The sequence below is a fragment of the Urocampus carinirostris genome, chromosome 9 (assembly GCF_059441175.1).
Source record: "Urocampus carinirostris isolate Australia breed hairy pipefish chromosome 9, RoL_Ucar_1.0, whole genome shotgun sequence".
NCBI lineage: Eukaryota > Metazoa > Chordata > Actinopteri > Syngnathiformes > Syngnathidae > Urocampus > Urocampus carinirostris.
The window spans coordinates 38,088,665-38,114,277 of record NC_142357.1 but is presented as its reverse complement, the minus strand read 5'-3'; the positions used below and the strand labels follow the sequence as shown (position 1 = coordinate 38,114,277).

At 39.3% G+C, this 25,613-nt stretch overlaps 2 protein-coding genes across 4 annotated transcripts in view; both read left to right on the top strand.

Moving 5' to 3' along the window:
* Positions 1-555: 555 nt before the first annotated feature.
* Positions 556-8,333, top strand: LOC148360222 (protocadherin alpha-C2-like). The gene is made up of 3 exons (XM_088343762.1): positions 556-2,952; positions 4,996-5,027; positions 5,815-8,333. Exons 1-2 carry the CDS (start codon positions 658-660, stop codon positions 5,005-5,007), a joined length of 2,307 nt encoding a protein of 768 aa, XP_088199888.1. The 5' UTR covers positions 556-657; the 3' UTR covers positions 5,008-5,027; positions 5,815-8,333.
* A 3,575-nt stretch (positions 8,334-11,908) lies between these two features.
* Positions 11,909-25,613, top strand: part of LOC148360220 (protocadherin alpha-C2-like) — a 173,349-nt gene continuing 159,644 nt past the window's right edge. Inside the window, exon 1 of one of the 3 annotated variants that reach the window (XM_088343747.1) lies at positions 11,909-14,387. In XM_088343747.1, coding sequence (XP_088199873.1) covers positions 12,042-14,387 — 2,346 coding nt within the window. In that variant the 5' untranslated portion in view covers positions 11,909-12,041. Of the gene's footprint in view, positions 14,388-18,738; positions 21,159-22,027; positions 24,477-25,613 lie in introns of those variants that run through there. The other 2 variants (XM_088343753.1, XM_088343754.1) reach the window with 2 other exon arrangements.

Here is a 25,613-nt window from a genome sequence, read left to right as displayed (position 1 = left end):
CTTAATGTCTGCAACTGAAGAATGTTTGTTTTAATACATACAGTAGTACATTGGAATGTTTTTTATTTCACAAATGTGTTGTTTTATAGGTTAGGTTCACCTTAAAGGTCATTTTTGGAACACGCAAAAACAAAAGGTTAATGACATTTTAGGGGATTTAAAATATTTAATTCATTGATAACATATAAAAATGTAAACAATCCTATATTTTAGCACAGGTTTCGATTTTTGGGGGGTGAAAACCTGTGATAGTTGAATGTGAAAACAGAGATTTTTATATTTCGCCTTAAAGACATAAAAAAAACTCGGTGTTTCTTCAATATAGTTTAACGACTTAAAATATGTTTGTTTTTAAAACGTTGAACGCTGCAGTCTACAAAATAGCCGATGTCATTAAAATCTCCAATTTTGATTGGACGAGAACGCGGTAGACGTTGACGCGGTGACGTCACATTAGACAAAGAAGGAAACGGCAGGATTGTGTGCACACCTTTGCCGTGCGTATTCGTTTTTTCAGCGTCTTATAAAGGAATTATCCCAAACATGGTGCGTGCATTCTGTAAGTTTTTCGAAACGCGCACACTTGTCACGTTTGTTTTTTTCTGCACGTTGGCGCGCACGGCCTGGTCCGTTACGCACTACTCAATTCCTGAAGAGATGGAGGAAGGTTCGGTGGTGGCTAATTTGGCGTCTGATTTGGGCCTGGACGTGAGGACGCTGAGCAAGAGGAAAATGCGCATCGACGTGGTGGCCAATAAGAAATATCTGGAGATAAATAAAGAAACGGGAGAGCTTTTTATTTTGGAGAGGATTGATAGAGAATTGTTGTGTCCCTCCAAAACCACGATGTATTGCTTTCTGAAATTGGATGCAGCAATTGAAAACCCCATACGCATGTTTAACATAGAAGTGGAAATCTCAGATATCAACGATAACGCTCCTCATTTCCGCCGAGGCACCATGCATTTGGACATCTCCGAATCCAGCCCTGTGGGGGAGAGGTTCTCCCTCAACAATGCAGTGGACCCAGACGTAGGTGACAATTCTGTGCAGAACTACCGCCTAAGCTCCAGCCAACATTTTAACATCGAAATCCAGACCGGGAGAGACGGATCTAAGTTTGCAGATCTGATTCTGACGCGAAAGCTGGACAGAGAGGTTCAAGGTGTCCATCATCTCATCCTGACTGCTGTGGACGGGGGTATTCCCACGCGAACAGGCACGGCCAGCATTATTGTTAGAGTTCTGGATGTGAATGATAACGCTCCGACATTCGAGAAGGAGAAATATTCAGTGGAGATGATGGAGAACTCACCAATTGGAAGCTTGGTGATCAAATTAAATGCCACCGATTTGGACGAAGGCTCCAATTCTGAGGTGATTTATTCTTATAGTTTGTATACATCGGAAAGAACGCAGAATGTGTTTGATTTAAATAAAAATAATGGTGAAATCAGAGTAAAGGAGATGATTAATTATGAAGATATGAAGTCATATGAGATGGGAGTCATCGCTAGTGATAAGGGGATGAACTTGCTTTCAAGTCAGTGTAAAGTGACAATACAAGTGATGGATATGAACGACAATCACCCGGAAATTTCCATCAAATCCTTTCAAAGCCCGGTGAAAGAAGACATACCTGTTGACACAGTGATAGCAGTTGTCAGTGTGAGTGATAAAGACTCTGGGGACAATGGTGTGGTGGTGCTTCACATTCCGAATAACATGCCTTTTAAATTGATAGAAGAGTCTGATGACTTTTACAAGTTGGTCGTTTCGGAGCCGTTGGATCGGGAGATGGTTCCGGAATATGAGATCACCTTCACTGTCACAGACAAAGGCTCCCCTCCTTTATTTGATAATGAAACAATGACTTTGGAGCTGCTGGATGTAAATGACAATATCCCCAAATTCCCTCAGTCCTTCTACACCATACGAGTGATGGAGAATAATGCCCCTGGCGCCTTGCTCAGCTCCCTCAGTGCTTTTGACCCGGACCTCCATGAAAACCAGTACCTCGTGTACTTCATCCTAGAGAAGGAGATTGCCAACACTTCAATGTCCATGTTGTTTTCAATCAATCCTGAGAACGGAAACCTCTACGCGCTCAAGACCTTCGACTACGAGATTGAAAAAGATTTCCTGTTCCACATCGAGGCCCGAGACTCCGGTTCTCCTGCACTCAGCAGCAACGTGACGGTCCACATCATAGTGGTGGACCAGAATGACAACGCCCCGATGATAGTGTCACCTTGGAGGGCCCATGGATCTGTAGTGGAGGAGAAGATCCCCAGGTCCACCGACAAAGGCTCCCTGGTTTCCAAGGTGATTGCCTTGGATGTGGATTCGGTGCACAATTCCCGCGTCACTTACCAGTTCCTCCAGGTGAGCGACGCCTCCTTGTTCAGTCTCGACCAGTACAACGGAGAGATCCGCACCATGAGGATGTTCAGCTACAAGGACTCGCGCCACCAGAGGCTGGTTGTGGTGGCCAAGGACAACGGTGAGCCAGCTCTTTCAGCCACGGTCACCATCACGCTGGTGACCGTGGAGACAGCCGTGAAGGCCTACTCGGATATGACGGAGGTGCCTCTGGAATACGACATCTTCTCCGACCTCAACCTATATCTGGTCATCGGTCTGGGCTCGGTGTCTTTCCTTTTGCTCATCACCATCTTGGTCACCATCGTGCTCAAGTGTCAGAAGGTCTCGCCCAGCAAAGCGGTTCCTCCCTGCAGGAACAGCGTGCTCAGCGAGAGGAACTCCACCATCGCAGATTCCACTCTGGTCTCCAACGACGCCTACTGGTACAGTCTCTTTCTGGCCGAGACCCGCAAAGGCAAGCTGGTTGTTCGCCAGCCCGTGCCCAAGGGATCCAGATACATCGTGTCCAGCATTCCCAGGAGCACAGGAGTCTCTGAGACAAGTGGCTCTGCTCCTTCCACGTTGCAGGTAAAATAACATGCTGTTTTCAGAACAACGACAAAGAATAAAGACTATTCGCACCTGCGGTCTTGTGGTTAATATATTTTTTTCTAAAATGCAACTATTACTATTACTTTTCAACCCTTATTAATCATGTCAAATCATATTGTTAAGGTTATAGTTTAGTAGACAGTATACAGCAGTTGTAAAATTAGGAGAGAAGTCTATGTCTAATGATAGTCTCTCGTTTGCAATAATCTGTGGTCTGTGCAGCCCTTTGAGTGTCTTTGTGATTAAGGGCTATACAAATAAACATGACTAGAAGACATCAATTGACTTTTGAGTTTGCAAGGAGAACAGGAGAGAACTGAAACTTCAGTGAGAAATTCGTACCTGTTTCAAAAGCCCTCGACTGAGCCCTTTCTTTTTATTAATTATTGTAGGTTACAAAAGCAGAACCACTTTAATGGGTATGGAAGACTAAGAACAGCAACATGAGTGGCAGATTGTGACAATTATGTAAACGGTGCATAAGAGTCAAAACAACAAATAACTGAGCTATAATAGTCAAAATCGGGAACCGGCATTCTATGCAATATCCATCAAAATCAAATAACTTCTCATTTATACAATATGTTTGCCAATCATTGACATATATTTTTTCATACAAGTTTGATGCATTTGTGATAATATTGTTTCGGTCCATGCTAAAAATTATTTTTACATTTTTTTTCTCACTTATGCGCTTTACAATCCTCACAGATGTCCCTGGGTTACTACGGCCCATTTCAGCTGACTGCAGAGGACACCCCGGATTAGTTGTTTTCCAATTTGAATGATTTGTGAATGTTTTCCTCAATTTGTTATATAATTGGAAAAAAAATCTGGTAACTTCTTTTGACTTCTAACTGTTGAAATATAATATGGATCACATATGAGTGAAGGCCCGGGGACATGGTGTTTCCTCCGGTCCCTGCGATGATCTTGATTTACTGGGATCTACAAGGGATCTTGTCTTTGTCATCACCGTACATTACTTCCATTGCACATTGTTATTATAGTTGGGTGAATGATAGAAATTTGCTATTATTATTATTGATTTTAAGTAAATTTAGCCCACTTTTGCTAAAACATAGAATACAGGCTACTGATGGTTCCTGAATAATAACAACTTTGTTCATTAAATGTGCATACAATGGGGGCTTTTATATCAGGGATATCTTTTGTTTGTGTCTGTTGAAAAATAAATACTACTGACAGAGTCATAAGAAAATATTGCCTTACTTATTTGATCATTTTGGGATATGTTTGTTAGCTTTTCAGTAGTTTCAATTTGGTTCAATTGACTAAATACCTAATTTTCAAATATTGCAACAATTAATCCATCCATCCTTCGGTTTGGAGCTTAAATTTTTTATTTGGATCTTCCTTCTATCTGACTTTGACACCCCTGATTTAGATGGATTAAATCTATGTATTGCATTGTAACACGTAAACTGAACTTAAAATGCCTGACCAGCCAGTGCAACAAGAAATAAAACAAGTGAATCCAATGAAAACTATCAAATGTGTAAACTCTGTATGCATCTAAAAAATAATTATATTAATACATATGTAAAATTGTATTCATTCAAAACTCTAGTTATTTGATTTTTTTCTTTGTTTATTCCGCTTCCCAATCTTAAGTGTCCTCAATGAATGTTCAAATTTACTATTTACAAGAAAATCGGTAGCATTTTTATTACAATAGTGGGTTAAGCATTTTTTACTGCATTTCTTTAAATTGCTTTGGAGTTGTTTTTTCACTTATGACACAATCCATATATATATATATATATATATATATATATCCAGGTAAGTGGGAAATCTACTGCAACAGATGACGCTTAATTGTAGACTTCTTCTGTCTATATCCATATATCTACAGTATATCTCTCTGTCGCAAGCTCTCTATACTGTATTTCACACTCTATATCCATAACATTCTCTATATCCATTAATTTCTATTTCTCTCTTTTTTAAAACATTGTTCACACATTAATTATTCGTTTTTTTTCTTTCTCTTTCCAGTACCCTAAATGAGTCCACCTTGCAGCATGGAGGTATGTAGATGGATGTGCTCTTATCTCATCTCATCTCATTAGCCGTACCGCTTATCCTCATTAGGGTCGCGGGGGGGCTGGAGCCCATCCCAGCCATCTGCGGGCAGTGGGCAGGGGACACCCTGAACTGGTTGCCAGCCAATGTGCTCTTATTTATTTTTATTTATTTTTTCACATTTGAAGCAAAAGCACATACTAATGCACATGCAAACTGCTTTCTTTTCTTCAAGCACGTTTTGACTTTAAACATCATTTTTGGTTTTAAGTTTTTTTTTTTATCTGTATTGTTGCTGTTGTTTTTTTTTATTCCATTCATGCACAAAATACACAATAAAGTGAAATGTGAATATTTGGCTTTTTTTACATGTATGCTATCTGTATTTTTATTTTACATTTTTACTTTTGTACTTGCTAAGAAAAATTCCAGTCTTAAAAAACAGTTCAACACAAAGAAATAAAAAAAATATTTTCATTCATTTATGCACAAAATACAAAATTAACCCAAAATTGGCATAAATGCATTGCAAAAACATACAAAAAACAATAAAGGGAAATGTGACAGCCATTCTTTTTTAATTTGTATAATAGTTTTCATATTGTTGTCACTTTTAATGACTGTTTTGGACAGGAAAGTGCAGAATGAGAATGAGTTTCCTAGCAACCAACAGCTTCCTTATTTTCTCAAGCATGCTTTTTTCCCTACAGCCTCCCTATGCTGTTTCCACACTGCATGCTAGCATGACTTTTTGTCTCCATATTTTAAATATGTATTTTTTGTCTTTGACAGAAACTCAAACCAGCAGCACCCGATCCACATAAAGACCAGAACACCCCATCTCCCATCCCCCAACTGCATATTGGACCAATCATGACAGAAGATCTCCAGAGGAAAAAGCGATATGATTCTTTGATACTTGACACCCAGGTCATGCTGCGTTATAAATGAGGATATAACCCCATTTATGTTTCTTCTTTAAGCACACAAAAAGCCAATATAAGCCTTTTGTTGAAAACTGCACGATGTGACCGCATGGCTTCAACCGTAAATCATCCGCCGAAATATTAGCTAAAGATTTGCCAAGGATCCGACAAGGTGGGAAGAGTCCAAGAAGCCAAAACAAGAGGACAATTTGAGTTGATAACGAGATGGAGTTGCATCGTAATCACATGACTGAGACAAAATCACCACCCATTGTATAGATAATATTTTAATTCAACTCTTTTTTTTAAACAAACACAGAAAAAGGGGGAATGATATTACTAATACTTTAAAAAATAAAAGAAAATGCAAAAAATATAGAAGCAGTAATGATAAATTGCATTTTAATGGTCTACTTTCTGATGTCACCGCTGTGGCAATGGCACAGTACATAAACAAGATGTTAAAAAAGCAACAATGAGCAGTTTGTAGGGATGGAATGACAACTTTATTGCTTCCATTATTATGAAAGGGTGTGCAAATATTTCAAGTAAGAATTGAGTCATGGTTCTGTATAAAAATATCCTGCACTATCTGATTCTTTGTGTACATTCCAACGGTTATTGTAATGTATTATTTACTCCATTTTTGCGTGGTTCCTAGGTAAACAAAACAACTGTTTTGGTTTTGCATGTAATAGTCATCACAGTTTGTACTGTATATATTTTATATCAACATTTTCTTCTCAGAAGACAATAAAAGACTCAAGTGCATGTCATATAGCACTCCCTAGTGATGTACAAATACATCATTAATTTCAATAAGCTACTCTCATCTCTCATCAGCTGCACCGCTTATCCTCAGTAGGGTCGCGGGGGTGCTGGAGCCCATCCCAGCAATCATCGGGCAGGGGACACCCTGAACTGGTTGCCAGCCAATCGCAGGGCACACAGGGACAGACAACTCACTCGCTCAGTCACACCTAGGGACAATTTGGACCGGCCAATTCACCTGAGATGCATGTCTTTGGAACGTGGGAGGAAACCGGAGTGCCCGGAGGAAACCTACGCAAGCACGGGGAGAACATACAAACTCCGCACAGTAAGGCCAGGAGCTGGATTTGAACCCACGCAGGAGGTCCCCACGACCTCAGAACTGTGCCGCGCACGCGCTAACCACTGCGCTAAGACACATGTTCTATCTCAAATTTAGAAGTATGTAATTCTATGACACAACTTGAAGATTACATATTTGACTGCCATCTTCTAACCACATAATCCCATATGACCAAGTTGGCTTGTCCAGGTGGTGCTTTTAGCACTTACGGCCATTTCCCTCATCAAGTTGAGTCCTGTATAGGATGTCCTGTGATTCTTTGACTTTTTCACAGTTTTATTCTCTAGTCAGCCATATTGGCTACTAGTTTGCTAATTTGGCTCCCGGCTAGCTGGTATTATTGTTTTTAGCTGCCTCATGCAATCTTTATTGCCATTTTAAGTAGATTCTCCTGCTTAAGTTAGCCGCTTACACCAGATCTGACCAACTCCATATTTGAGCTCTTTTCAGCCGATCCAGGTGTATCCAACTCGCTCATTTTGATTTTGTTGTCCCTGGTGGGGATTAACGGCAGCTTTTATGTCCCAGCAAGAAAATATGGAAGTAGGATTCCGAATATTGCAACATTGTATTTTTCTGGCCTCCGTGGTTTGTCTTCTTCTGAGCTCCATTCGGAGCAACAACTGTCTCTAGAGGGGAATTGTTGCACAGTCACTTCAAGCTGGACACGCCGATGTTGTAGAGTGCCATTGGTTTTCATTCTATCTTACAGTAAACACAAGTTTGCTTGAATATACGTGATTATACACAATTACAAACTGTACTATTTGTTGTACTATCGATATCACAAATGATGGGTCATATTACATTTTTTTATTCAAGAATACAAACTTAGAATATCCTACAAGTGTTATACAATTATGTACAATGCTACAATACAAAATTTTGGGCAACTTGAAATGGAGAAGTTACAGTGTATATTATTTTTTTGGATTGTTTTTTGTTTTGTTTTTTGCAATGTTTACGTGGCTTTTTTGATAAAAGAAATGTAAACTAGTTTAACTGAATTTCCATTAGAAAATTGTTTGAAATAGCTGTCAACAATGTTTAAATATTTGATTGTGACCTCAAAAACGTATTAAACGACCTCAATTTTTTTCAGTGCCAATTATTTCAAATAACAATATGAAATCCCAAATTAAATTGGGATATTGTACAGGAAAATTAGGAACATTGCATCTGTGCAGTGGTGCTTTGTGAAATGTCTACAATAATGTTTATGTGTTGTGATCTCATTGTATGACAGTAAATAAAAATGGTATATAATTCAATGTGTGTTTTTGTTTATAACAACCTTTATTTTTATTTTTTTTAAAACCACAATGCAATTATATTTTTGTCACTGAATGCACTGCTTATTTCTGTGTACAACATAAGTAAGATTTTATCTGTGTTCACACTATAAAAAAACAGATATTACACAGCGCTCTTTAACACAGTAATGTTGCTAGCACAAACTGCTAATTGAACTTTAGCACGTAACATTTGTTTATCCCTCGATTTGACACAAGTCAATTAATGTTTTTTAGATTTATATTTTGCACAAAGATGCACAGAATCATTGAACAAGATTGCTAGCATATATTACTAACGAGGCTTAAGCATGTAAGAATTGATGTAACTATTTTCCTCCTCATCTCAGATACAACATAAATTTCATATATATTGTCTTTACATATTTATATATTTGACACAAAATTACACAACCTCCTTCATTAAGGTTGCTAACAATGATTTCTAATAATATTTTACTATGTAACTGTTTTTCCTATGGGAGCTCAGTTGATAAAACGTTGGTCAATTGATTTTTTAAGTATATTTAAAGTTTGCATACAATTACGAGTTACCTTTTTATACAGTTGACAATAAATATTGCTAATAACACTTGAGAACATAAACTTTTTAATTTTTGCACAGCAGCTTATATTTTTAAATGTATTTATATTTTGAATTAAATTGCAAAGCCTCTTTGTATAGTGTTGCTATAATTTTTTTACAGCACTTTCCAGACACTGAAAAGCAACTCAAAGTGCTGTGTAAAAACATTGAACAAACAATAAGAAACTCTCCACTCTCAATCCAAAATACCGGAACGTCAAATACACAGTCACACACACACACCAAATTGGTGAAACATATAGAAAATGAATGTTTATTTTGCAATAGAAATGGCAATAAAAAATAAAGGGAAAAGAGATACATTTCTAATGAGACGTGAACATGTAAGAATTTAAGTATTTATCTATTTGTTTATCTAGTTCTTCATCTATTTTTTTATCCGTCTATTCATTCATTAATTTATCCATGCATTCATTTATATTTTCATTTATCTTTGTATGTATCCATCCATCCATCCATCTATATGACTATTCATTTATTTATCTATTTTTATATCTATTGATCTGATCAGACAACCATTTTTGTCATCTATATCTTTTCCCGACAAGCTCAGTTGTTGCTTGCTAAGTCAATTCATGTATATTTTTCTATAGTGTATGTTTATATTCTGCTCAAAATTACGCCATCCCTTAATAAGGTTAGAAGCATGCATTGCTAAAGAACATATATTTTTATTTATATATTTTTACTCTGGAGCTCAGTGTTTCTAATCACATTCAAGAAAACCAAAAGCTGAATTTCTTTTGGTTGCATCCCCACTTTTTCCCTCCCCCATCTCCTTCCTCAGCAGTGACCAGCGGAAAGATGCTGGCAGGCTCCGTTGCCGTGACTACCAGCTGTCTCCGACCCAAAGGGCGTTGCCTTCGTCGAATATTCTAGCATCGCGCACGCGCAAACTCGATTGCACGTCATATGTGTTAATGGAAATCAGCGGAATGGATACAGAGTGCGGTTTGAAAAGGGGATGAAAAAAGAGGGAGAAAGGGGAGGAGTGAAACGATGAGGGTGTTCCTTTTTATTTTGCGGCAGTGCTTACGCATGCGCACATGGATTGTGTGCAGAAATTTGACGTCACATTCAAGTCCATTACGATTTAGCCCGCTTCAACAGGATTATATTAATCTATTTTGTTTGTAGAATCTACCTGTTCAAGTTTTTAACATGTTTTATTTTTGAATGATTTAGTTTTTAAAGAATCTAAAAATAGAGGAACATGCAAGTATTGTCCAGCAGAGGCCGCTCTTTCCCTCTACACAAAGACAGGAATGGGAGGGACCTGCTTGAGCACACAGAAAATCATCATCATGCACATGAACATGCACATAATTATTTGCAGCCAAGAACACGAATAAACAAATGAATTAATGCAAAAATGAATGAATGAATGAATTGATACATAAGTTACTCATTAATGAAATCCTGCAATGAATTGTTAAAACCTTGTAAAATGTAATGGTAAATTCTTACCCCATTGATCAAAAATGAGCTAATATATATTCTTTATTAATATTATTATGTTTCAATTTGAAATATTTGATCTTGTTTCTCGGTGAGAAAATTCCTCTATAAAATGAGCCAACATTTCTAATCCAGCATAATCATAGTTGATCGTTTTTTTAATTTTAATAAATATTCTATTACAATATTGGAAAAAATAAGTAGAACTATCTAAGGTAAATTTGGTTATTTGAAGTAGAACATTTCTCACTTTACAAGAAAAACTAACGAACATCTCATCTCATTAGATTCACCGCTTATCCTCAGTAGGGTCGCGGGGGTGCTGGAGCCCATCCCAGCAATCATCGGGCAGTGGACAGGGGACACCCTGAACTGGTTGCCAGCCAATCGCAGGGCACACAGGGACAGACAACTCGCTCGCTCATTCACACCTAGGGACAATTTGGACCGGCCAATCCACCTGAAATGCATGGAATTTGGAATGTGTGAAGAAACTGGAGTGCCCGGAGGAAACCCACACAAGCATGGGGAGAACATACAAACTCCGCACAGTAAGTCTGGTAGCTGGATTTGAACCTACACAGAAGGTTCCCAAGACCTTAGAACTGTGCCGCACACGCGCTAACTGCTGCACCGCCATGCTGCCCAATTAACGAACATGTTTTGCAAAAATAAATACGTAAATAAACATGAATTCACATTGTTTTTACTTAATTAACGAACAAGAAAGAGTGAGGTAAGTATGATTTTTCTTCTTCATATCTATTCTTCTTGTTATTCTAATTGCTTGTCTTTTTGGTTTTCATTGTTCATCATCTTGTTCTTTTTCGTTTTCTCATCGTTTTTGTTCTTCTTCATCATTTTTATTTTATGTTTCTTCTTCTGTTTTTTAATTATTTTTGTTTATCTTCCATGTCTCCTTATTTTTCTTGTTATTTTTCTCTTCTCTTTCTCCTCCCTGTTCCTCTTCTTGTTTTTCCTCTTGTTCATGTTTATCATCTTCTTCTCCATGTTCTTGTTCCTCTCATTCTTTTTATAGTTTTTTTTCTAATTATTATTTTCCCCCTCCTTAAATGCACTCTACAACAGCCTATTTTATTAATCAAGGTTATTCTTTTCAGTTGCATTATTGCTGAAACAATTATCGAAAATAAGGACTCAAATATTACAAGATTTTCCAAATTATTTATATTAAAACGTTTATTGTCACCAGCCAGCGAATAGCCACTAATTATGATTTGAGATATCGTATATACGGTCTAGATCGACCAGATAACATTTTATATATTTATTCATGTATGTATCTATATATTTACTTATTCTATTTATTTATTTTCATTTTTTCTTGGAGACCATACTATTTGTTTTTTACAGGTTGCAGTGTCGTATTTTTGACAGTAGTCGGCGCTGTCAGACTGTATATCGCGATAGGGCGCGAGGGGCGCCTTATTTCCTCAGTGCTGCATTCATTATCGACTGACAAAGGCGGACTAGACGACGAAATGGAGCGACAGAAATGATTGCCCTCGTAAATATTTGTTCCTGATCTGTTATGAAAGACTCAAGATATAGATTGGATAATTTATTTCATAGCTGTTGTTGAAAATCGCCACTAATTAAGAATGGCAGCACCTGGCTTGGGAGGACAATGGACATGGATTTCTTTGTGGCTGCCACTGCTGATCACTCTCTATCCAGAAGGAGGTTCTGCTCAAATGAGATATTCAATCCAGGAAGAAGTCAAGCCAGGAACAGCGGTGGGAAATATCGCCAAGGACCTCGGACTGGAAGTCGGAATGCTGCTGGACCGGAACCTTCGAGTGGTGTCTGGCACAAATAAGGAACACTTCAAGGTAAATCAGAGAGATGGGGTTTTATCCATACAACAGCGTTTAGACCGGGAGGAACTGTGCGGAAATTCGGTACCGTGTGTCACTAATCTCAAAGTGGTGGTGGAGAACCCTCTGGAGATGCATCAAGTTCTCGTTGAGGTAATGGATGTGAATGATAACGACCCCAAATTCCTTGAAGACAATGTGACTTTGGAGGTTCTGGAATCGGCTGTCGTGGGATCTAAGCTTCAAGTGGAGGGAGCCCAAGATCCGGATGTGGGCTCCAATTCTGTTCAGACGTACAAACTGAACCAAAATGATTTTTTTCACCTGCAAATCGAAGATTTTGGTGAGGAGGGGAAGGTACCGTTTCTTGTGCTTCGTCGAGCTTTGGATCGTGAAAATGCTGCACAGCATCAATTAATATTAACGGCTGTAGATGGGGGAAAACCCCCCAAAACTGGTACGATTAACATAACTGTTATCATATCGGATATAAACGATAATGCTCCAGTGTGTGAGAATCAGAAATACTCAATTACTGTAAAGGAAAATGCACAAGCGGGGACTTTTCTGCTAAAAGTGAAGGCATCAGACTTGGACGGGGGACCAAATGGCGATATCGAATATTCCCTCCGACCCAAATCACGAACCACCACCCTGCCGTTTGATTTAAATAAAGAAAATGGGCAACTCTTTGTCAAAGGGCAACTTGATTTTGAAGAAAGACAAGCTTACGAGTTGAAGATACAAGCGGCGGACAAAGGTGCTGTCTCGCTGTCCACGCAATGCAATGTGATGGTCCGGGTGGAAGATGTCAATGACAACCGGCCCAAGATCGAGATCACATCTTTAGTGAGTCGCATTGCTGAAAACGCGCCACTTGGCGCTGTGGTGGCCCTGATTGGAGTTCATGATTCGGACTCAGGAGTGAATGGGGAAGTGGTCTGCACTTTGTCAAAGGACATGCCTTTTGCTCTCAAGATGTCCCCAGATGGAGGGTCGTACGCACTGGTCACAAAAGATTATTTGGACAAAGAAAGTCACTCAGATTATAATATTGAAATAACTGCAAAAGATCTAGGAACTCCCTCTATGACTTCCACTAAAGTCATACATGTGGATGTACTGGATGTTAATGATAATAGGCCTATATTCAAGGAAAGCCTGTATACTTTTTATGTGCCAGAAAATAACAAAGCAGGTGAGTGCTTGTTTTCTGTTAGCGCTTCAGATGCTGATGGAGAAGAAAATGCAGCAGTGAGATACTCCCTACAGTGGAAAAGTGGCAGTGTGACAACATTTTTGAATATTAATGAGGTCACAGGAGAAATTTCAGCATTGAAAAGTTTTGATTTTGAGAGGCTGAAAAGTTTTCAGTTCCAGGCTGTTGCTACGGACAGCGGAAGTCCTCCCCTCAGTAGTAATGTGACGGTGAACGTCTTTGTTTTGGATGAAAACGACAACGCTCCGGTCATCCTTTACCCGGTCAGCACCAACGGTTCCAACCAAGGCATGGAGGAGATTCCCCGCAATTTGAAAGCAGGAGATTTGGTGACCAAAGTCCGAGCCTACGATGCCGACATCGGATACAATGGCTGGCTGCTTTTTTCTCTGCAGAAAGTGAGCGACCACAGCCTGTTTTCTTTGGACCGCTATACGGGCCAGATCAGAACCCTGCGCCCCATGACAGAGAAAGACGTGGCCGAGCACAGACTGCTGGTGTTGGTCAAAGACAATGGCAACGTTTCGCTCTCAGCCACGGCAACAGTCATTGTAAAACTGGTGGAGCCCAAAGAGGCTTTGGCAGCTTCAGACCTGAAAAGCGCAGCAGGGGTGGACAAGGAGGACAACCTGACTTTTTACCTGATAGTGACTTTGGGCTCAGTGTCACTCCTTCTGGTACTCAGCATGGTCGTGCTCATCGCCATGCAGTGCTCTAAATCTACAGAGTACACTTCCAAATATCTCCAAGACACCAATTATGATGGCACGCTGTGTCACAGTATCCAGTATAGATCCGGAGAAAAACGCTACATGCTTGTTGGACCCAGGATGAGTATCGGGTCCACCGTGGTGCCAGGAAGCCATGCCAACACACTGGTGCTTCCTGACAGGAGGAATACTTCTGGCGAGGTAGGAAAGCATTTTACCACTGTGATAAATCCTCAAAATAGCCAAATGTTTCCTGATGATCTTTGTTGATAATTAGTATTTGCTATTGGTCTGTAGTAATAACAAACAATTATGATATTGTCTTTGATTGGGTACTTTCTTTGGATTTGATATTTCAATTTAAAATGGTGACTTCATTCCACTCAGTGCTGCAGAATTCTAGGTATTTGGTTGATGAATCTTGGTCCACAATGATGTATCCTTGAATCATTTGTCTGTCATGACATTTGCTCAATAATTTGTTACAAATTGTTTGAAATGCTATCCAAGCAAAAACAGTTTTGAGAAAAAAACAGATCATCATATTAATCCACAACTTTTGAGTAATACTTGTATTTTATTATTTATGTATTTATTTTCTGTCTTATTTGCTTTCATACAATGCTTTGTTGTCGAATCTGTTAACATATTAGAATTGATCCTTGAGTGTATTGATGCAACACAAGGAATATATTCTAATGATTAATTTTGTACCTGTAGTTACTTGTTGACTTGTTGATTGTATTTTTTTTAATTTTCCATGGTCACTCTCCATGGTTCTGAAAATCCTGAACAGACTCGATCATACTGTTGACTGGGTTGAACGTATCCATTAAACGTTTTTGTCAATTTCAGATGCATTTAAATTACGTTTTGTCTATTTTTATCTTGAAATCAGTGTTTATAGTTGTTTTACGGTTATATTTGTAGAGCTGGAAGAGAGTATATTAATTCTAGTTGATATTTATCGGAACAAACCAGTCCATAAACTAGGTGACATGAATGCTGGGTGCTCACTTTATATCAGAATGTTTTTACATTATATAAGCACATCCTGCAAATGGGCAGTGTCATATATATATTTCCAATGTTGAACATGAGGCATCCTCCCCCTTCTTGAACCGTTTTGTCATCAGAGAAGACGGTGGTGTTAACAGAGACAGATGCTGCTGTCGGTTCTGTTTTGTACTGAATTATTTTTTTTCTTCATACATATTTCCATTATTTTGTGGTGTTAAAATTTGTTGTAGTTTTGGATTAGATTGCTGTGACTGAGGCTGTGAGGATGGAAGCAGGACGGCAAAGGCAAGGTCTTTTTCTCTGCATCATATTCGCTAGTCTGGAGCAGGTTGCAGCACAGATCAAATATTCCATTGCTGAGGAACTAAAAGTCGGAACCGTGGTGGGCAACGTGGCCAAGGATTTGGGATTAGACGTCGGCACGATGGCAGAGAGACATTTTCGAATGGTTTCGGGCAACGAGAGGGCTCAGTTTGAGGTGAATATGAACAATGGCATCCTCTTTGTCAGAAAAAGCATCGACAGGGAGGAGCTCTGTCAGAGTATCACGCCTTGTGTAGTCAATCTGAAATTTGTGGCGGAGAATCCCATCGAGATTCATCATGTTGGCGTGGAAATAATTGATGTAAATGATAATTCACCCACTTTTCAAGAGGCGGAAACGATTTTTGAAATATATGAGTCAACACTTCCAGGTAAACAATTTGAGTTACCCAGTGCAAATGACCCAGATGTTTTAAGTAATACTATTCATTCTTACAAATTAAACACAAACGACTATTTTCGTGTACAAATCAGAGAAATAGGTGAAGACAAGGTTCCTTTTTTGGTTTTACAGAAGCCTCTTGACCGGGAAAAAGACGCTGAGCATAGACTTTTACTTACTGCAGTGGATGGTGGACTTCCTCCAAGATCTGGAAGTCTCAATGTGACAGTTAAAGTTCTTGATTCAAACGATAACCAACCAACATTTACGCAAGACATTTATTCTGTAACTTTATCTGAAAATGTAAAACCTGGCACTGGTATCATTAATGTGAAGGCAACTGATATTGATGATGAATTGAACAGTGAAATTGAATATAACTTTGGTAGAAAACTGGATTCTAAAATATATGATACATTTAGTTTGGATAAAATTACAGGTGAAATAAAAGTAAAAGGTCTAATTGATTTTGAGAAGGCGGATGTTTACAAATTAGATGTCCAAGCTACGGACAAAGGAACACCTCCGATGACTAATAATTGCAGGGTAATCATCAAAATAGTTGATGAAAATGACAACCAACCAGAAATAGATGTGACTTCCCTTTCAAAAACAATAGCAGAAGATTCCAAACCTGGAACTGTGATCTCTTTAATAAGCATCACCGACAAGGATGTTGGGATAAACGGAAAAGTCATATGTAGTCTGTCTGAAAATATCCCCTTTGAGTTAAAACCTTCATATCAAGAAAATATGTACTCGTTGGTTCTCAAAGACAAACTGGATCGAGAATTACTTGCCAATTATGACATCACAATCACGGCAAATGATTGTGGTCAACCTCCTTTGTCCTCGTCCAAAATTCTTCATGTGGACGTGTCAGATGTTAATGATAATACTCCAACGTTCATGGAAAGTCCAATACAACTTTATCTGTTGGAAAATAATACTCCAGGAAAGTCTATTTTTTCGGTGACTGCATTCGATAAAGACTTGAATGAAAATGCGGCGCTTACGTATCGCATAAGCAGAGGAGAAGGTAGTCAAGTTAAGATGACGGCATTTTTGAACATTAACCCCGAAAATGGAGAAATAACTGCGCTAAAAAGTTTTGACTTTGAGAAGTTGAAAAAATTTCAATTTCAAGTGGTGGCCACCGATGGTGGAAGCCCTTCCCTGAGCAGTAACGTAACAGTCAACGTCTTCATTTTGGATGAAAACGACAACGCTCCGGTCATCCTGTACCCTGTCAGTGCCAACGGTTCTGCCCAAGGCGTGGAGGAGATTCCCCGTAATCTGAGAGCAGGAGACTTGGTGACCAAAGTCCGAGCCTACGATGGCGACATTGGATACAATGGCTGGCTGTTGTTTTCCCTGCAGAAAGTGAGCGACCACAGCCTGTTCTCTATGGACCGCTACACGGGCCAACTCAGAACCCTGCGTTCCTTGACAGAGAAGGACGAGGCCGAGCACAGACTGCTTGTGCTGGTCAAAGACAACGGCAATGTTTCCCTCTCGGCCACAGCAACTGTCATTGTCAAACTAGTAGAGCCCAAAGAGGCTTTGTCTGCATCTGATTTGAAAAGTACCACAGGGGTGGATGAAGAGGAAAGCCTGACATTTTACCTGATAGTGACTTTAGGATTGGTGTCACTCCTACTTGTGACCAGCGTGGTTGTTCTGATTGCCATGCAATGCTCCAAATCCACAGAGTACACTTCCAAATATCTCCAAGATGTCAATTATGATGGCACACTGTGTCACAGCATCCAGTACCGATCTGGAGACAAACGTTACATGCTGGTTGGACCCAGGATGAGTATCGGGTCCACTGTGGTGCCGGGTAGCCACGCCAACACTCTGGTACTTCCTGATAGGAGAAACACTTCTGGTGAGGTAGGATTTTTTTTTCCTATTTAATACGATATCAATATTTTCCAATGGCTGTGACGTCAATGACGAGTATTTAAATATTGTCGTTAGTAATGGCGATCGATCATGATATTCTCTTTGACTGGATGTTTTTTGATTTAAAACATCAAACTGATTCCTGTCTGTGCTGTTGAATTTATTGGGAGCTGTTTGATGAAATTTTGATCCACATTGATTTTTTTTAATCTCTTGGCTGTGGTGCTTTTTGATTCATATTTGATTTCCCATTGTCGAGAACATTTTCCAAAACTTCATACACCTTAAATAGTTCATCATAGCAAATCACACATATTAATTCAACCTTGTATAAATTATTGTATGCTATTTATTGCATGCAATGATTTTGGTATTGAATCTTGCTAAATGTTAGCATCGAGGCTTCTTTGTAATAATTGCATTAAGTATCTACAATTACCAGTCAGTTTATTAATTTTATTTTATGATAAATTATTCCTTGTTTTGAAAGCTCCTGGAAATGATTTAATGATACTGTCGCCCGGATTGAAGCTATAAAATAAATATTTAAGACGTGTTATTTAAATTCTAAATGCATACAAAATTTCATTTGGCAATAATTCTCTTGAAATTAGTGTTTTCATGTATTCTATGTTAGTTATTTGAAGGCTGTAATCTGGTAATTTAACTTTCAATTATATTTTTCAGTACAAAATTTTGCATGGCAACGACACTGGATACACACTATTTGATCATGGTTAAATTGTATAAGCACAAAATGCAAATGACCACTAGGCAGCAGTGTAGTATCAGTTTCCAATGTTGAACATGATGTGTCCTCTCCCTTCTGGGAGCATTTTGTTATCAAAGAAGACGGTGGGGTCAACAGACGGATGCTGCTGTTGTTTAGTCCTGTACTGTTTTATTTTTGTGATTATTTCTTCATAGACAATTCCATTCTTTGTGGTGGTTTCCTTTGGTTGTTTGAATCGGATTAGATTGCTGTGGCACAAGCCAGGAAAATGGAATCAGGAGGACCAAGGCGAGGTATTTTTCTTTGCATCATATTCGCTTGCATGGAGCAGGGTGCAGCCCAGATTAAATATTCCATCATGGAGGAAGTCAAATTGGGAACCGTGGTGGGCAACGTGGCCAAAGATCTAGGATTGGACGTCAGCACGTTAGCGGAGAGACGTCTTCGAATTGTTTCGGGCAACGAGCGGGCTCAGTTCGAGGTGAATGTGAACAATGGCGTCCTCTTTGTAAGGAAGAGCATCGACAGGGAGGGGCTCTGTCAGAGTATCTCACTCTGTGTGGTTAATCTTAAATTAGTGGCAGAAAATCCTATGGAGATTCATCATGTTGGGGTAGAGATTTTAGATATTAATGATAATTCACCCACTTTTCCAGATAAACAATTTATTTTAGAAATTCCTGAGTCTACTCTTGCAGGTAGACGCTTTCAGTTACCAAATGCTCATGACCCAGATGTCTTGGATAATACTATTCGTGAATATAAATTAAATACAAATGATCATTTTACTGCAGAAATAAGAGAAAGAGCTGAAGACAGGGTCCCGTTTTTAGTTTTACAGAAAGTCCTAGACCGAGAAAAAGATTTTGAGCATAGACTTGTTCTGACTGCATTTGATGGTGGAAATCCACCAAGATCTGGTAGTCTTAATGTGACTGTAATAGTTCTTGACTCAAATGATAACCCCCCAATATTCAGCCAAGATGTTTATTCTGTTACTTTAATTGAAAATGTGAAACTAGACACACGTATTATTCAGGTGCAGGCAACTGATCTGGATGTTGGCTCAAACAGAGACATTGAATATTATTTTGGAGGACAACTTGAGTCTAAAATATATGAAACTTTTGGCTTGGACAAAAATACCGGTGAAATAAAAGTGAAAGGCCACATAGATTTTGAGAATATTGATATTTATAAATTAGATGTGCATGCCACAGACAAAGGACAGCCTCCTGCAAGTACTGATTGCAGGGTAATCATCAAGATAGTTGATGAAAATGACAACCAACCTGAAATAGAAGTGACTTCTCTCTCAAAAACAATAGCAGAAGATTCAAAACCTGGAACAGTAATCTCTCTCATAAGCATCACAGACAAAGATGTGGGATTAAATGGCAAAGTAATCTGTAGGCTTTCAGCAAATGTTCCATTTGATTTAAAACCTTATTTTCAAGAAAATATGTACTCCTTGGTTCTCAAAGACGAACTGGATCGAGAATTACTTGCCAATTATGACATCACAATCACGGCAACTGATTGTGGTCAACCTCCTTTGTCCTCGTCCAAAATTCTTCATGTGGACGTGTCAGATGTTAATGATAATACTCCAACCTTCATGGAAAATCCAATACAACTTTATCTGTTGGAAAATAATACTCCAGGAAAGTCGATTTTTTCGGTGACTGCATTCGATAAAGATTTGAATGAAAATGCTGCGCTGACCTATCATATTAGCAGAGGAGAAGGAAGTCAGATTATGATGTCAACATTTTTGAACATCAACTCAGAGAATGGAGAAATATCAGCTTTAAAAAGTTTTGATTTTGAGACAGTGAAAAGTTTTCAATTCGGCGTAGTGGCAACAGATGGTGGAAGTCCTCCCTTGAGCAGCAATGTGACGGTGAATGTCTTCATTTTGGATGAGAACGACAACACTCCAGTAATCCTGTACCCGATAAGTGCCAACCGTTCAGCTCAAGGCACGGAAGAGATTCCCCGCAATATGAAAGCAGGAGACTTGGTCACCAAAGTCCGGGCTTACGACGCCGACATAGGATACAATGGCTGGCTGTTGTTTTCCCTGCAGAAAGTGAGCGATCACAGCTTGTTCTCTTTGGACCGCTACACGGGCCATATCAGAACCCTGCGTTCCTTGACAGAGACGGACGAGGCCGAGCACAGACTGCTGGTGCTGGTAAAAGACAATGGCAACGTTTCGCTCTCGGCCACGGCCACTGTCAGTGTGAAACTGATAGAGCCCAAAGAGGCTTTGGCAGCTTCAGACCTAAAAAGTGCAGCAGGGGTGGACGGGGAGGATGAACCGGCTTATTACCTGATGGTGACTTTGGGCTCAGTTTCACTCCTTTTAGTGCTCAGTGTGGTGGCGCTGATTGTCATGCAGTGCTCAAAATCCGCAGAGTACACTTCCAAGTATCTCCAGGACCCCAACTATGATGGCACGCTGTGTCACAGCATCCAATACCGATCCGGAGATAAACGCTACATGCTGGTTGGACCCAGGATGAGTATCGGGTCGACAGTGGTTCCGGGAAGTCAAGCCAACACTCTGGTGCTTCCAGACACGAGAAACAGAAATAGGGAGGTAAGACAAAGCTTTTATGTAAATGTTTGCAATTGTTCAAAATAGTCCTACTGAATGTTTTGATATAATCAAGGATCATTTTGTGAGCTTAGATTTGAGGATTTCGTTCTCCTTTATTATTTCTGTGAAGGCTTTGAATCAGTTTCTGTGTATGGTGCTGAAATGTGGCTCTTTGGTGGTTGACATTGAAGGCTCACAATAATTTGTTCATTAGATGCATAATGGCCTTTGATATATTCAACACCATTTTCCAAGAACAAAACCTATAGCAATAGTCCAATACAACAATGTTGCAATCTCTATATTTGTAAATTAAATAGTTTCTAAGATTTGCTATTCTTTTTTTGTGAATGTTTTTATCTTAATGGTGTATTCAAATACTTGCAACACTTTGTTTTAACCCCCTTATTTCAGTTTATCTGATTAATATATATTTTATTAATCACACATTACATTTTGAAATTCCCTCGAAAATCATTTATGACCCCTCCTTGGTCCCAAATTATACTTGACACCGATCTCACTGTAGTTTTCTCCTTGTGGAAGCTACAATAGCATGGTGGCTTTTTGAGAAGTATTTTTCACGAGTGTTTATTGGTGTTTGTATTCGTTTTAGGTTTTTATTTTGAAAGCTGGAAGAGTGTTTTAATTTTAGATCATATTTTCAGGACAAATAAATCCCAAAACGACGTTGCACTTTTTATTATGACGGTTGAATCATCTATGCACATGAATTAATACGGCCACTAGGTAGCAGTGTCATATCAGTTTCTAATGTTCAACATGAGGCGTCCTCCCCCCTCTGAAACCGTTTTGTTATCAGAGGAGACGGTAGCGTCAACAGAGACGGATGCTGCAGTCGGTTCAGCCTTTTGTTGCTTTATTCTTTGGGATTATTTCTACATTTACATTTGGAATATTTTTCGGGGGTTACTTTCTGTTGTGTATTTGGATTAGATTGCTCTGACCCAAACTGGGATAATGGAATCAGGTGGACGAAGGCGAGGTCTTTTCCTCTGCATCATATTCGCTTGTCTGGGGCAGGCTGCGGCCCAGATTAAATATTCCATTGCTGAGGAAGTCAAAGTGGGAACTGTGGTGGGCAACGTGGCCAAGGATCTGGGATTGGACGTCGGCACGTTGGCAGAGCGACATTTTCGAATGGTTTCGGGTAATGAGCGGGATCAGTTTGAGGTGAATGTTTACAACGGTGTCCTCTTTGTGAGGAAAAGCATCGACAGGGAGGAGCTCTGTCAGAATATATCGCCGTGTTTAGTTAATCTGAAATTTGTGGCGGAGAATCCTATGGAGATCCATCATGTTGGGTTGGAAATTCTTGATACTAATGACCATTCACCCGCTTTTCAAGAAGAGGAGAAATCTTTTAAATTATACGAGTCTACTCTTCAAGGTAAACACTTTCAACTACCTAATGCATATGATCCAGATGTTGGCCTTAATACGGTGAGTTCATACAAATTGAACCAAAATGAATATTTTAATATACAGATTCGAGAGCGAGGGGAAGATAAGATACCTTTTTTAACCCTACAAAAGTCTCTGGACAGAGAAAAGCAGACTGAGCATAAATTAGTTCTGACGGCCTATGATGGTGGAAATCCAGCTAGATCTGGAAGTCTTAATGTTACAGTTATAGTTCTTGACTCTAATGACAATGCGCCAACTTTTATGCAAGAAGTCTATTCAATTAACTTATCTGAAAATGTGAAATTGGGAAAAGTCGTCATCAAAGTAGAAGCCACTGACCAGGATGAAGGGACAAATGGGGAGGTAGAGTATTATTTTGGTGAAGAACTCGACTCAGAAATCTATGAAACCTTTGATTTGGATAAAAAAACAGGTGAAATAAAAGTGAAGGGCCCCATTGACTTTGAGAAAGTTGATGTTTACAAATTGGATGTCCATGCTACGGACAAAGGAACACCTCCGATGAGTACAGACTGCCGAGTGATAATTAAAATAGTTGATAAAAATGACAACCAACCCAAAATAGAAGTGACTTCCCTTTCAAAAACAATAGCAGAAGATTCCAAACCTGGAACTGTAATTTCTCTAATAAGCATTCTGGACAAAGACGTCGGATTGAACGGCAAAGTAATGTGCAGTCTCTCACAAAATGTTCCTTTTGAATTAAAACATTCCTTTCAAGAAAATATGTACTCTTTGGTTCTAAAAGACAAATTGGATCGCGAATTGAAGGCAGATTATGATATCACAATCACGGCGACAGATTGTGGTGAACCTCCTTTGGCCTCTTCCAAAACTCTCCACGTGGATGTGTCAGATGTTAATGATAATATTCCAACTTTTATGGAAAATCCAATCCAACTTTATTTGTCAGAAAATAACACTCCAGGGAAGTCTATTTTTTCAGTGACTGCATTTGATAAAGACTTGAATGAAAATGCGGCGCTGACCTATCACATCAGCAGAGAAGAAGGACGCCAAGTTAAGATGTCGACATTTTTGAACATCAATCACGAGACTGGAGAAATATCAGCTTTGAAAAGTTTTGACTTTGAGACGTTAAAAATGTTTAAATTCCAAGTGGTTGCCACAGATAGTGGAAGTCCATCCCTAAGCAGTAACGTGACAGTAAACGTCTTTATTCTGGACGAGAATGACCATGCTCCAGTCATCCTCTACCCGGTCAGCACCAACGGTTCCACCCAAGGCGTGGATGAGATCCCCCGCAATCTGAAAGCAGGAGACTTGGTGACAAAAGTCAGAGCATATGATGCAGACATTGGATACAATGGCTGGCTGCTGTTTTCCCTGCAGAAAGTGAGTGACCACAGCTTGTTCTCTTTGGACCGCTACACGGGCCAGATCAGAACCCTGCGCTCCTTGACAGAGAAGGACGAAGCCGAGCACAGACTGCTGGTGCTGGTCAAAGACAACGGCAACATTTCGCTTTCAGCCACGGCCACTGTCAGTGTCAAACTGGTGGAGCCCAAAGAGGCTTTGGCTGCTTCAGACCTAAAAAGTACACCAGGGGTGGACGAGGAGGACCACCTGACTTTTTACCTAATGGTGACTTTGGGCTCAGTGTCACTCCTTCTAGTGCTCAGTGTGGTGGTGCTGTTTGCCATGCAGTGCTCCAAATCCACAGAGTACACTTCAAAATATCTCCAAGACGCCAATTATGATGGCACGCTGTGTCACAGCATCCAGTACCGATCTGGAGACAAACGTTACATGCTGGTCGGACCCAGGATGAGTATCGGGTCTAATGTAGTGCCTGGAAGCCACGCAAATACGCTGGTGCTTCCTGGCAGAAGAACCACAGCTGGGGAGGTAAGAAAACATTTTTCTCCCTCTTATATCTTCACAATAGCCAATGTTTTCCTGACGACTTTGATGTGGATGATGAGTATTTGAGTTTGGTCTGTAGTAGTAATGGTCATTCATGATAATGTCTTTGATTTGGTGCATGCTATGGACTTGGTTTTTCATTTTCAAACCAGATATTCAATCCTGTCTGTGCTGCTAAATTCCTGGGAAATTGTAGATGGAATTTTGGGGTCAACCATGATTTCTCTTGGAATGTCTTTGCTGTCATGAAGTTTGCTTAAATTTGAATTGTCATTGATGAGAAGGTTATCCAAAGTGTTTCCATAATTGAATAGTTCATCATAATAATTGCTATCTTTATAATATTGTTTTTGTTTATTATTTGCACACATGCAAGTTTTTTTTTTGATTGAATCTACCAATCTATTTGCATTGATCCTTCTGTGGTTTTATTCAAAACAAAAAAGCATCTTAATGATCACCTTGGTCATCACAACAGGGGTCTCCAACATGGTTCCCCCTGAGGACAGCTGAGGTGTCTGCAGACGTGTTCTGAAAATGAATACCAAGTGCTGAGTCATTGGGATTTTCTATTAATGAATGATTATTTTCTTGGTTGGAGTATTTTTTATCCTGCTTCCAGTCATTAACCAAGTTTTACGATAGTAACAACTTAGGAAATAGATTATATGTTTTCATATTTGAAATGCGTATCAAAACTCTCTGTCCTTTTAGCTAATTGGTTGCAAAATGTAGCTCAAAACATGGAGAAGGTTGAAGACCCCTGGTCTACAATCATCCACTTGCCTATTTATTTTTGTTGAACAGTTCCCCGTGGTTTCTGAAAATTATGGACACTTATTTGACAACACTGTTGACCGCAGTAACACTATGAAAAAATATCTAAGGGGTGTCGTGTGAATTGTAGATGCTCATGAAAATACATTAAGATATTTTGAAACTAGTGTTTGGAGTCATTCAACGTTTATATCTCGAGAGCAACTTGGTGAAACCACGCTGGAGGTAGACTTCATACTTGTTTTTTGTATGAGTGCATAATGCAAAAAGGCACTAGGTGGCAGTGTCATATCAGTATCCAATGTTTTGCATGAGGCATCCTCCCCCTTCTGGAACCGTTTA